This window comes from Brachypodium distachyon, chromosome 1 (assembly GCF_000005505.3).
Source record: "Brachypodium distachyon strain Bd21 chromosome 1, Brachypodium_distachyon_v3.0, whole genome shotgun sequence".
NCBI lineage: Eukaryota > Viridiplantae > Streptophyta > Magnoliopsida > Poales > Poaceae > Brachypodium > Brachypodium distachyon.
Genome location: NC_016131.3, coordinates 61,249,824 through 61,262,499, shown reverse-complemented (window position 1 = coordinate 61,262,499; position 12,676 = coordinate 61,249,824). Strand labels below are relative to the sequence as shown.

General features: G+C 46.4%; 2 protein-coding genes across 4 annotated transcripts; one reads left to right on the top strand and one right to left on the bottom strand.

Moving 5' to 3' along the window:
• Window positions 1–48: 48 nt before the first annotated feature.
• Window positions 49–2,207, top strand: LOC100844144 (probable serine/threonine-protein kinase PBL15). Its single transcript, XM_010230286.3, has 4 exons — window positions 49–760; window positions 852–987; window positions 1,070–1,206; window positions 1,302–2,207. The coding sequence occupies exons 1-4, from the start codon at window positions 308–310 to the stop codon at window positions 1,917–1,919; spliced, it is 1,344 nt and encodes a 447-aa protein (XP_010228588.1). The 5' UTR covers window positions 49–307; the 3' UTR covers window positions 1,920–2,207.
• A 1,306-nt stretch (window positions 2,208–3,513) lies between these two features.
• LOC100840551 (stomatal closure-related actin-binding protein 1) lies at window positions 3,514–10,973 on the bottom strand. 3 transcript variants are annotated; one of them, XM_014897889.2, is made up of 13 exons: window positions 10,500–10,973; window positions 9,037–9,342; window positions 8,755–8,883; window positions 8,418–8,510; window positions 7,011–7,151; window positions 6,385–6,453; window positions 6,216–6,299; window positions 5,600–5,780; window positions 5,079–5,195; window positions 4,934–4,995; window positions 4,434–4,568; window positions 4,006–4,155; window positions 3,514–3,906 (listed from the first exon to the last, which is right to left on the bottom strand). In XM_014897889.2, the coding sequence occupies exons 2-13, from the start codon at window positions 9,322–9,324 to the stop codon at window positions 3,868–3,870; spliced, it is 1,488 nt and encodes a 495-aa protein (XP_014753375.1). In that variant the 5' UTR covers window positions 9,325–9,342; window positions 10,500–10,973; the 3' UTR covers window positions 3,514–3,867. The 3 variants fall into 3 exon arrangements, with proteins under 3 accessions (XP_014753375.1, XP_003557842.1, XP_024313436.1); XM_003557794.4 differs by having other exon boundaries at window positions 4,934–4,992; window positions 10,500–10,964; XM_024457668.1 differs by lacking the exon at window positions 10,500–10,973 and adding an exon at window positions 9,794–9,946.
• Between the last annotated feature and the right edge of the window lie 1,703 nt (window positions 10,974–12,676).

The following is a 12,676-nucleotide window of genomic DNA, read 5'->3' as shown; positions in this document are numbered from 1 at the left end:
CGCTGCTGGCGCTGCCATAAGCTTATAAGCTGATGATACTGATAAGAGGGAGTGGTTCGGGGCAGTTGGGTTGTGTGTTGGAACGGTTGGCCCTCGCCTTTCCCTTTTTCGCGCGCGCGCGCGCCATCTCAGAGCTTCCCCCCTCCCTTCTTCGACGATTGCTATATCATCCCTGCCACGCCGTTCCTTCCCCACCACACTCACAAGCCACAACCACTACCACCACGCCCTGCTCTCCATCTTACTATTCCTCCTCTTCTTTCGCCCTCGCGCTCGCAAAGCCTAGCAATTAGCTGAGAGGTCGAGGATGCCGAGGCCGTGGAGACCGGTGCTTGCTTCGGCGACCAAGTGCTGCGCGGCCGAGGACGCCGTGGTGACGGCTGGCGCGGGGCAGGGGCTCGCGCGGTGCCGCCCGGCGCGCTCCGAGTTCTCGCGCCGGCTCGCGTCGTTCCGGCGCCTGTCTTCCATGGCCAACAGCCCCGCCACGCCCATGGATGGCAAGGATGTCGACGACGACGACGACGCCGACGGGGAGGCGGGGCAGATGGGCGTGGGCGCGCTGCAGCTGCACTCGTTTAGCCTCAGCGAGCTCCGCGGCGTCACGCACGACTTCTCCAGCGGCTACCTCCTCGGCGAGGGCGGGTTCGGCACCGTCCACAAGGGCTTCGTCGACGCCGGCATGAGGCCCGGGCTCGAACCCCAGCCCGTCGCCGTCAAGCAGCTCGACATCGCAGGACACCAGGGACACAGGGAGTGGATGGTAACTACTTACAACTACTGGTTGCCTAATTCCTAGCTATTGCAAAGTTGCTAAGCCTACTCCGGCCAACTGAATTAACGATTGGTTGCAGGCGGAGGTGATCTTCCTTGGGCAGTTCCGGCACCAGCACCTGGTGAAGCTCCTGGGCTACTGCTGCGAGGACGAGGAGCGCCTCTTGGTCTACGAGTTCATGCCGCGCGGCAGCCTCGAGAACCATCTCTTCAAGAGTACGTGACCATCCCATCCCGTCCAGATCGAGATTCATGATCCACTGAGTTAACTGATGGATCGGTTTCGTGGACGCTGCAGGGATATCTGCGACGCTGCCGTGGGGCACGAGGCTGAAGGTGGCTATCGGCGCCGCCAAGGGGCTCGCCTTCCTCCACGGCGCCCACAAGCCCGTCATCTACCGCGACTTCAAGGCCTCCAACATCCTCCTCGACTCGGTACGCTCCAGCTGCTTCATTCATTCAACTAACAAGTACTACCAATTGGACAATGGATAAATTGATGGACGTACGTTAAATCATCGATCGAACAGGAATTCACGGCGAAGCTGTCGGACTTCGGGCTTGCCAAGATGGGCCCCGAGGGCGAGGACACGCACGTGACGACCCGCGTGATGGGCACCCACGGGTACGCGGCGCCGGAGTACGTCCAGACGGGCCACCTGACGATGAAGAGCGACGTGTACAGCTTCGGCGTGGTGCTTCTGGAGCTCCTCACGGGCCGCCGCGCCATGGAGAACGTCCGGGGCCGGACGGCGCACGCGGAGCAGACCATCAAGCTCGTGGAGTGGACCCGGCCTTACCTGGCCAGCAGCCGCCGCCTCCGGTGCATCATGGACCCCAGGCTCGCGGGCCACTACTCCGTCAAGGGCGCCCGCGCCGTGGCGCACCTGGCATGCGAGTGCACGGCCCTGCAGCCGCGGGACCGGCCGCGGATGGCCGCCGTCGTCGAGTCACTCGAGCGGCTGCAGGGGTTCAAGGACATGGCCGTCAGCGTCGGGCTCTGGCCCACCGCGCCCGTGGTGGCCGGGCGGAACGCGCTCTCCGCAAAGTTCCGCGCCGAGATGAAGGGCGCAGGCGCAGGCGCCGGCGCCGGCGTCGGCGTCGGCGCCGTCTCAAGGCGGAGGAGCGCGTCCGCCAAGCTGCCATGATGGATGGGTCCATCGCGTGCCAGGTCTTAATTATATCAGAAGCGGACGCATTGTATGTTGTTGTTGTTGTGTATTGTGTATAGCGTAAAAAAGATCGATCTACGTGCGTTACGTGCGTGGGGATCGAGCATTTACATTTGGAGGTTTGATTGTTTAGCACTAGATCGATCGATGCATGCCATGAGTCGGCCGGCTTGATCATGCATACATGTATCATCAACTGTACGAACGATTTCTTGTGCATTTTCGCGCATCCCATGAGATGAATGAAGTTTTATTAGTTTTGCTTCTCGTGTCTTCCTAGTCGAGGACTTTTGCACTAACTTTTTGGCGCAGACAAGTATGTTGTTCAAAGCCCCTCAAGGGGATGAGGCGTTTGTTCCATTGTTTTGTTGCGGGCCCATCGTTTTCAGTTTTGGGAGCTTCGACGCAAATGGCACCACGAGCTATCAGACGCTCCGGTGCCAGTCACGAAGGCGACACTCGCGATATTACACGTACGACGATTCCTTCCGTGCACACAAGCATCGGCAAGACGATTCTTCACTCGTGTACTAGCTCATAATCTTCTTTACGTGTACTTGTTTCTGGTCCCCGCGCCTGAATCATGAGCCGTGTCAAAACCGTACGTCAAACACCGAAAAATAGCACATTCGAAAAGGTAAAAGGGAATTTAGACCGTTAATTGTCGCGCGCCACATAAACCCGTCGATTATCTGTGACGCGCACGCACGCGACAAAGTAAAGCTGATCTAGCTTCCACGGATCTTTGCGCGCATACATAATAAGCATCGACAAAGTCAAGCCCTCCTTCCGGAATGGGTCCCGGCCGGAGGATCCACGACGACGACGTACGGCGCTGCGCGCACACGGTCGTGCAGGTGGAGGCGTCGTAAGCAACGTACGTAGACTCTAGAAGCATCCCTCCCCAGGATGGGGCACCGGGCAACTGGCGGCCGGAGGCTCCCATCGCCCGTAGGCGAGTCGGCATCAGACTACGCCCGGAGCAATGCCGTTCTACGGCAGGTGTGCGCGCGGTGGAAAAGGAAACGGAGATAAGATGCGCGCGCGACCGAGCTGGGAGGAGACAAACCAGTAGGAGCAAACAACACGACGCCCCCGCGGCCCGCACCGCACCGCACGCATCCATCAAAATCTCACTCAGTCCGCGTCCGCAAGCGATCCATTCCTGCGGTGCGGCACGGCTGCACCGGGAGACGCGACAGGGCTAAGCTTGACTCGATCCCTGCGGTCACCCCGCTCGACTGACTGACTGCCGGCTTTTGGTCGTCGTCCTTTGCGCTTGCGCCGAGTCACCCGCCGGTATGTCTCTATCGCCTTCATTCGTGGGCTCCGTCTGCCTGGATGCGATAGCTACGTGCTGGAAAAACCATGCCGTCAGTCCCGTACCCTTCCAAAAGCTGGTTGTATTGGCAGAATTTGAAACGGAACTGGTTTGTTGATCGAAAATAGGGACACCAAAGCAGAGGCATTTTGTTTTCTTTGTGAGATTTTCTAGCACAACGCTTTTTTTTTTCTATTAATCCAGCATATGTGTGTGTATAAGATTATCAACCCTTCGGTCGAAAAAGAATAGAAAGAATTAACACGATTAGACAGGTAGCACATTAAACTTAAGCTTAATGTCGTGGGCATGTGCTATCAAACAGAGAGAAGAGAAATGCGTAGCAACAACAGACCACAACGCCTGTGAATAACAGCATGGACGGCGAGAAGAGAAGGTTGTCAGAACAACACCGAGGCGGCTAAAACGATGCCCACGGTGCCGCCTCTCACAGGGGCCGGAGGGGGGGACACAACTACCCAAACAACATCACCAAGCACGCCTGTACGCACGGAAAATATACAACATCACGTACTTACGGTCTACAGTCAGACCGGAGTTTGGAGGAGCAAGTGTCCGTTGCCACCGGTTGTGCGCTGTCCTTCACCAGGGAGTTTTGTCGCCTGGACCAGCGAGGATGATCTGCACAACAGAACCATGGAGAAGAAAGTCATGTAACGGCGTGTGGCATCATGCTCAGAGCAGGGCAGATAACCTTCCCCAGCTAATGTGGCAACGTACATTGCAATCTATGGCGAACCGCCGCGCCAGCATGATCGCCGTGTTCCGTTCTCTGGCTGTTTCAAAGGCAAGGCCCAAGCTGAGGTCGCTCCGGGGCTGCCAAAACATCGCCTGCGAGGCTGCTTCGCCGCCACCTCGAACACCACATAACTGAAACAGAATAGCAAGGCTGTGAGAGGTAGACTACTGATAACAAGGGTCACACTTCTATACCAACTAATAATCATACAGCTACAAAACTGTCACGAAACATAGCAAGCGCTGGTAACAAACACAATGCGGAAAATTTTGTTGTAATCCTAGGAAACAAGTATGTTAATTGATGTAAAATGAGATCAGAACAGCTGCTTGGATAAGGAACAAATGTTATTTGTCTGCAGATGCTGTCTAACAAGAAAAGGAGAAGACTCAGGGTTGCTGCACCCTACCTGCATTGACGAGGAGTAAAACTCCTTGGCAACCACTGTCTTTCCTTTACAAAGTCTCATCCGCAATCTCCCAACGTTCAGAACATGAACAGACTCTTTTGGCTGATCAATTCCATTCAACTGAAGCACAACAACCTGCAATGACACGCGAAACACATTGGAACTTAGGAAACAATAGTTCAAGATGACCACTTAGCGCTGCTGCTGCTGCTAAAATACAAATCCCTCGGCAGTCTACATTTTATGCCTTCATGATGACTTGAGATATGGCCAGGTGCTTTCGCGATCTAATTTTGAACTAAGAGCAATGGATGGCACATCGATCATTGAAGGCGTGCATAGACTAGTCAGCTTTAAACTGGTATACTGCCAAACTGGTCATGCAAACTCCTTATTTGGTAGAAATAAAACACAACAAAGGTTTCTGCAAACTGCAACCCCTAAATTGCATATAACTCCAAAGAAATGACAAAAGGTGCGAAAGGATGGTATGGTCATACATTGAACTCAGTTTCAGGTTTTCTTACGAGTGTCTCTACGTAATCTAGCAATCCAGCATCTGCTAAGAATACCAAGCTTATGTTAGTGAGGAACAAACACAAGATGCAGATACTTTTGCCTAACAGATGTTTCAGTTAAACAAACCAGGGTCAAGTAGCCCAGCTGTCTTTGCTATTGCAATTTCACCACCAAAATTGATTTCAGCTTGCACATAACGCCCAACATCATGTGGCTCTGGAGCATATACTGGTCTTGTAGCACCTTCAGATGTTCCATAACAACAAATATCAGAAGCATTGGGGACTGAATTTAGGTTGAAGATTAAAATGGTTGGCCGATATAGTAGATCTAAAAAGGAGTAGCCAAGACTTAACTACTCCCTCCAGCCGGAATTACTTGTGGAAATATTACATGTATTTAGACGCTTTTTAAACATAGATACATCCATATTTGGACAAATTTGAGACAAGTAATATGGGTTCGGAGGGAGTATTATAATTCACAAGGTAATACTGCTCTTTTCCTTCTTGATAGCTTATAGGTACAAAAAAAGAAACGAAAAATGAAACAACAATTTCTAATTTGTTGAACAACTCTGCTTAAGAGGACAATAATCTGAAAAATAATAATAATGAGAGAGAGAGAGAGAGAGAGAGAGACTCCACCTGAAATGATCTCTTTGTTGCTTTCTTTTGGGTGTATCCGGAACCACTGGATTGAAATATCCGAAAAATCCATGGGAGCACCATTCTGAGAAACTATGCGTAGTATCGAACCTAAGCATTGAAGACCCTCTAAATCGAACACAGGATTGCTGTTTCCTTTCAGTCTTTTGTGCAGTTCCAACTGGTAAAAAGACCCTCAGAAATTAGCAATATATTTGTGTGTTTTCTGTAATACTCTACAGAACTAACAGAAGTTCTCTAACCACTGGAAATATTTCAGATGCTGAAAACATAAAATAGAAGAGTTTTGAGACTGCTAGCCAGTAGCCACATAGAAATAATAGCAGAGCTAGCTCGATCTCTGGGTCTCTGTTTAGACACACTGTTCCTTTTTCTGTGATTGGTCCAAGCAGTAGCATAAGAGTCTCATATTCAAACATTAAATTTTCAGCGAACTTATATATCCATACTTATGCACGAACAATTTTCAGTGAACTACTTACAGCTCATGACAATATGTTGTACAGTGTGTCACCTATGAATCTGAGGATATTTTAACCAGCCTAGCTGTGTAGAACAAGTACAACAATATTAGGCCAGCATCTGTAACACGTACCTCTTTCAAAAGATTAAAACAATCTGCCGACTTCTCAGTGAATGTCTTACGTAAAGTTTTGATTTCATTTTCCAGATCCATTGCCTGGAGAAGTACTAAACATGTAAATGGAACTGACAGACAACAAGTTATGTATTGAGCTATCATATAGTTTTATAATCAATTCTACCTTGCTAGGGCAATGCAGCATTTTTATTCTTCGGGCCACTCTAACTTCTTTCTTTAGTTCATCCATGTCCTTCCAAACAGCAAACATATGTTACTCTCAGACATTGATGAATTTAAAGCAAAGAAACAGGATTTGTAAGTTAGAAATGATATCAACCTCTGAACCTCTCGGTATATAAAAAGAACATATAGCAGGGGACTAGACTCTAGAGAACGTGTATTGAAATAAATGGAACTGAAGGCTTACAAAGCTAACCAAGATAAATAAAGGAGCAACAAATTAAAATACGGTGTACAAAGGGTACTATGTTGATAGAACCTTACAGATTATCAGAAACTGCACAGGTGCACAAAAGGTAACTTTAATGTAATTCAAATTAAAGGATGATGTATGTATTTTTACAGAGAAATGAGCATGTCTTCAGAATGGCAATTGTGGATTATGTTGTTTAACCAATTGAGCTAGGGAAAATAGCTTGCTAGAATAAAACAACACAAAACGAAAAAATAACAAGTAAAATAATGATTAAAGTAAACTTCCCTGCAGGACCTAGCTTGTACTAGTAGCTAGTAGTATGCAATAACTATTAAAGGCGGGAAACTTTTAAATAAGTAATTTCTACGTACTTGCTTCCCAGTTCTTTGGGATATCTTTTCATGCTCCTGAAGTGCTTGTTGAACTCTTTGCACAGCAGATCTAGCACTCTCTACCTCTGTATGAGCATTAACTCTTTCTTCTTCAACAATTCTCTTGGCATCTTCAGAAGCCTATGTACAAGATACATAAGATACAAAGTTATAAACCCTAAACTATAAACAAATGAGAATGTGCAAGAGGTGCAGAGAGTGAGCATGGATATCAGGCAGCACTTCCATGCTTTGATCGTTGTTAACATGATGTGATATGTTTGTTCCCTCAGATTGGCCCTTCTTTGGGAGTGTACTAACCTTCGTTTTCTATCAATACATCGACATGCACGGCTTTTGCGTTTTGTCAAAAAAGGTATAGAGGGCAGTTCAACTGGTAGGGAACATAGGAGCATTTACGGTTGGAATATTTCTTTTGAAATTTGAATCAAGAAAATTCAATCCTGCTTGAGATAATTAATGCGCTATGCTCACATGAGCAATTGCGTGTTTTTGTCTCAGTCACATTTGGAAAATCAGGTAAAAATCTTGAAACATGTTTACATATCCATTAGACATTTAAACAAGCCACCATAGACTATGAAGGGCTGGAATTACATAGCCCAACTTTTAAAGGAATACACACCAGTCACACAAATCCATGGCATATATTAGTGATTCTTTGCTTCATCTACAGTAACCAGGTCTCCTCGACACGTACTTTGTTATACATTCTGTTGCAAGATAAAACTAACATTACTCTGATATAGACAGGTGTATGTCGTTCCCTGCTAAAATAAACGTTTCTTTGTTAATGAATATCCTACTCCCTCCGGCCAGAATTACTTGTCGAAATATTACATGTATCTAGACGCTTTTTACACATAGATACATCCGTATTTGGGAAAATTTGAGACAAGTAATACCGGTCGGAGGGAGTATTACTTTATGTGATGGGCATACTGAATATGCTATCCTTCTCTGTTTTCCATCCACCACCAAAATTACGGAATTTTTTTTCTTCTAAAGAACATGTTAAGAGCTTCTTTGGATAGCAGAAATCCAAAAACACAGGAATAGAAAAAACCTAGGATTGAAATCCATGGCAATTAAGCAAGAGAAGCTACTATGGGTTATTTTCCTGAAGCTTTTCTGTATCCCTTTGTAGATATTTCATTGATTGCTAGATCTTCTCTAGTATTGTAATAACATACTTAGAAATCAAATAAGCATGGATGTTGGCAGTAGGTTATATATATATTTAATAGTACAAACTACGTAATGAATGATAAATGATACTAGAACTTTAGCATTTTTAAGTTAATAGATTATGATTTCTGTACATATAAAACCTTGCTTTAGTAAAATTTATTTTTAAGCAACGCAAACAAACAAATTGGAACCTACCAGCTTTAGTGATGTTGCTAATTTTGTGACCTCTTCTTTCTGTTGAAGCAACTCAGCTTCTCTTTTGGAGAGCTGAACTCCAAGAATCTCCACCTGCAGAAAAAAGAAAATAGATGACTCTAATTAAATGCAAATATCAGAAAGGAGTGCCAACTTGGAAGGTAGCTGGAACTTTTAAGAAAATAAATGATACATCAACTCTAAGAGTTAGCTTAGTCTGTTTGAACATTGTAGTATATATTTTATGAACCTATGCTATACCGGCATAAATACATGTCAAAAGGAAAGATGAACCTAAAGCAAAAATGCCTGATGTTACAGCATATGAACAACCAACCATAGAAATAGACTCTTCGATTTCGTCCTTAGTCTTGCCTGTAACCTGACCTCTCAGCGACTCCAATACACTTTTTAGATTCTTCAGAAGGATATCTCGCTCCAACAAAGCCACTTGTCTCCATTTAACCTGAGGGTTTGAGAAAGTCAAACAAAACATTTTTTTGATGATTGGTATTGCATAATGCATAAGATAGAAAATACAGCCGGCCTATTCAAACAAAACATAACTTCATTAACTAAACTAATCAGCTTGGAGGCAATCATGCGCTAGATGTAAGACCTCTTTAGACAACAAAGTGGCAGTGTTGAGGCCTTTCTCAAACTTCATTGCAAGCTCACGGACTGAGAGACGCTGACGGCGATCAAGCAGATCTGCAGTCTCCTTGGCAACAACCTCCTTGAGAGGTGAAATTTCTGAGCCATCAGCCAGTTTGATTACTATACCGTTTGAACCATTCTTGTAAGTAGGAAATTTATTTCTCATGATATTTGCTGGACGCAATGGCCCTGGCCGTATGGGCTCATTCTTTGTCTTGCCCCCATAAGCAAGAGTTGCTGCCCAGGTCATCTATGAAATACAAATACCCTGCAATTTTGCACAAAAAAATAATTAATGTTTGCACAATGCAACACATGTACAGATGTACTGCATTAAATATGGCATGTGCATAACCTATTGGCATCGGACAATTTGTTTCATCTAAAAAATCTAAAAACCATGAAAAATTCCCCTTAAAAAAAACCCATGCAAAAACAAAGAATGACGCACAGCAAACTTGCAATTGGGAATCTAAGAATGCAAAGGTGGAAACAGGCTGGATGAGCAATAAAATATGACTTAATTTATTTATTTCTGACACCTAGAGCTTTCCGTAAAGCAACTGATAAGCATAAGACAGTCTTATCAAGTACTGACAACCAACCAAGAAAATGAAGGGGGTGCAAACATCTTTTAGTAGACAACAAAAATCAGAACACATGCAAGAAAATTACAAAAGACTAGACCCTCATAAAGAATCAAGAGGTTGATCACGCACCAAAAAAAAATTAGAGAACACATGATTGCAGGTGGTTGACAAAATTATGCATTGTCATTCATGAACTTCCCGTTACTCTCATATTGTGGACAGAACCCTCAACAGCAAATTTACATTAGAAATGGAATTAAGATCAAAGCTCAAAGCGCAACCAACTGCTTTTCACATCACTGTCTTGAATACCAAAAAAAGGACAGTTAGAGGACGATAGGAACGCAACTTTATCAGCGAATAAAGCAAAGCATTTCTGCTTTACAGCTAATGTGGTCCAGCAGTGTTGGTTAGGCAAATAAAAAGCTTCAAGAAGCAGTACAGCATCTAGTTCCGGTTAATTCACGTTGAAGATAAGAATTTTACCACGAGGCAAGTGACACAACTAAAATGGCAAAGCTAAGCTACACGGTACTCCACATATAGAAAGTCAAACAAAATACAGAATACCTGATTTTTAGAAAGAAAAAAAAAGTGAAACTCTGGAAAAATGAAAAACTGTGTTATTTTTGCTTAAAGAACACCCGGTGTGCTGTTAGTTTTTATTAGAAAAATGAAAAACTATGTTAATTAAAAAAGCCTGTAATAGTGCTCATAGAAAACATTGCGGTATCTAGGATTGTAATGAGTACTGACTTCGACCCCCTGTGCGCAAGATTGAGAATTTCACCATGCATCAAGTAACTCACGAGAGCATTCCCTCCCGCTAACGTACCTCTTCCCTCTCTGTCTCCCTCCTGTGCAGCTTGCCTCCCGTCGCCGCCCAGAACAATCCCGCCGCCGCCAAGATCAGTAGCTCGATCCGGACGGGGGCGCTGTCGGGGGAGGTTGGTGCTCGATCCGGAATTCGGGGAAGGAGTCGGGGACTCGGAGGTGGTTGAAGGAGGTTAGCTGCCCGTGCAGCCGTGCCCTTCTCTCCGCCGGGGGAGGCGAATGCAGGCGGCGGTGTGGGAGTGGGCGTGGGCTTGCAGGCGGAGGCGACGGCCGAAGCTGGCGTGGGCGCTCTTCTCGAGTGAGAGGTTGCAGAGAAATCGGTCAATGGGGGAAGAAGATGCTCTCGCCTCTCGGTGGTGGTCTAGTAAAGCTTTTGCCTCATTGAAAAAGGAGAAGAAAAAAAGAGAGAAACCGCGAAGATGAGTAGGGACAGGGAAGAGAGAGAACAAGGAGAAAGAGAAGGCAAGAACACTCGGCGTAACCGGGTCCACCGTCATGCGGCGTTTATCCTGACGGGACGAACAGAACAGAAGAGAGAACGTTTTCTTCGTGACAGAAAGGACGTTCCTGTAAACTCCGTAGCACGAAATACCGTTATTTGTTCTGTTCGTGGGTAAAATGGTTTGGGACGCGAAGGCTCGCTGCTCTTTGCAAAAAGCAAAGGCGACTGGGCGACCAGCTACTGTATCGGCTCGGCTCTCACCCACAGATCCACTGCCATCTATCGCTCCGCGCCCGTCGTGTGCTCCAGTAAAAACCCGAGAGATCATTTTACTACTCCCGCAGAAGATCCCCGGTGCCGCGCTCGAGGAGCTAGCAAAGCAAAAAGCGTGGGCTCCGGACAGCTGCGGCCGGTGCCGCAAATCTCGGGGCAGCCAGGCCCCGCTCCCAGCTCGTTGGCGTTCGTTTGCGTCATTTGAGCATAAACCCCCCGGTAGTATTACTGATGCCTACTGATGAATGGCTGAGTCGGGAATCGGGAATCGGGCATATATTCGAAAGAGCGGCGAGCTTTTAACAATACTACGCCGTGCATTGAAGCCACGTCGCGGTCGGGGGGGCGGATGGACTATGGATTGTGATGGATTGGTGGTTAGACGCTTGCCCTGCCGCGCGCGGCACCATGTGTCTGATCCAGTGAATTCAGCTCTTCATGTTATCTGTCGGGTTCGTTAAGAAAAGAAGCGCTGATGGCGCTGTCTCGACATGTTCGCCCATGCTAATAGGATTAAGGGCGTACAGTACGATGATGTTAATCCCGTCACTTTTTCCCAGTGATGTCTGTGTCAGAGGACCAGACCACCTTTTGGAAAGATCTTGTTAGCCTTAATTAGCGGTTTTAAGATTTTGCCATGTGTTCTCAACTGTGACTCTGCGAGGGCACATCGATCGACCGTCGTGAACAGTGAATTATTCACAGATCGATTTCCACAGCATTTGTGATCCCACGATCGAAAAGAGCTAGTAGATCAAAAGAACACACCGCAAACCAGAAAAAATAAATTAAGATGCGATGCGGTTTACCTTTAATTGCAGCATCAACTAACAGGCTAAAACTAGCTGACTAGTGCGTGCTCATGCTAGCTAGGACGGCAAGGATGCGTCAGTGCGTGGTTAGCTAGTCTTACCGTAAAGCTGTCTGTCCTCTGAGATGAAATTAACAAATTCGCCGTCCGACCCATGCAGCACTCGCCATCATTGCTGGCGTGCTGCAGTGCAGATGATATCTTGACAACAAAGGCACAATTATGCACGCCCTAATTCATCAACGACACTCGAGAATAAGTTAAGTTACTTGCTCCAAATTAAGTCCGAATTTGTTCTTGTCTTTTTCAGAGAAAAAGAATGATTGAATCACGCGACAAGCACCAGCTGCCATGGCCCCCAGACGGAAGTCGACATCATAGCGAGGAACCGGCGCACGCATTTAGGGGATCAACGAATTACTGCCCGAGCTCACCTATGTCTGCGCGGGGTTTTCGTTACCGTTTTATTTTGGTTACTGCATAGTAACCGTATTTTCTTGGTATTCCGTAAAGTTTATCGGGCAAAAATATATGTCTTCCTTTTATAATTCTAGAAGTATATGTATGAACAATGTTGAAAGTGCGAGATTAGGAAAGATAGCTCTGCCTACTGCACACAGTTGCATTTACAAAATCACATAGCTACGTTCAA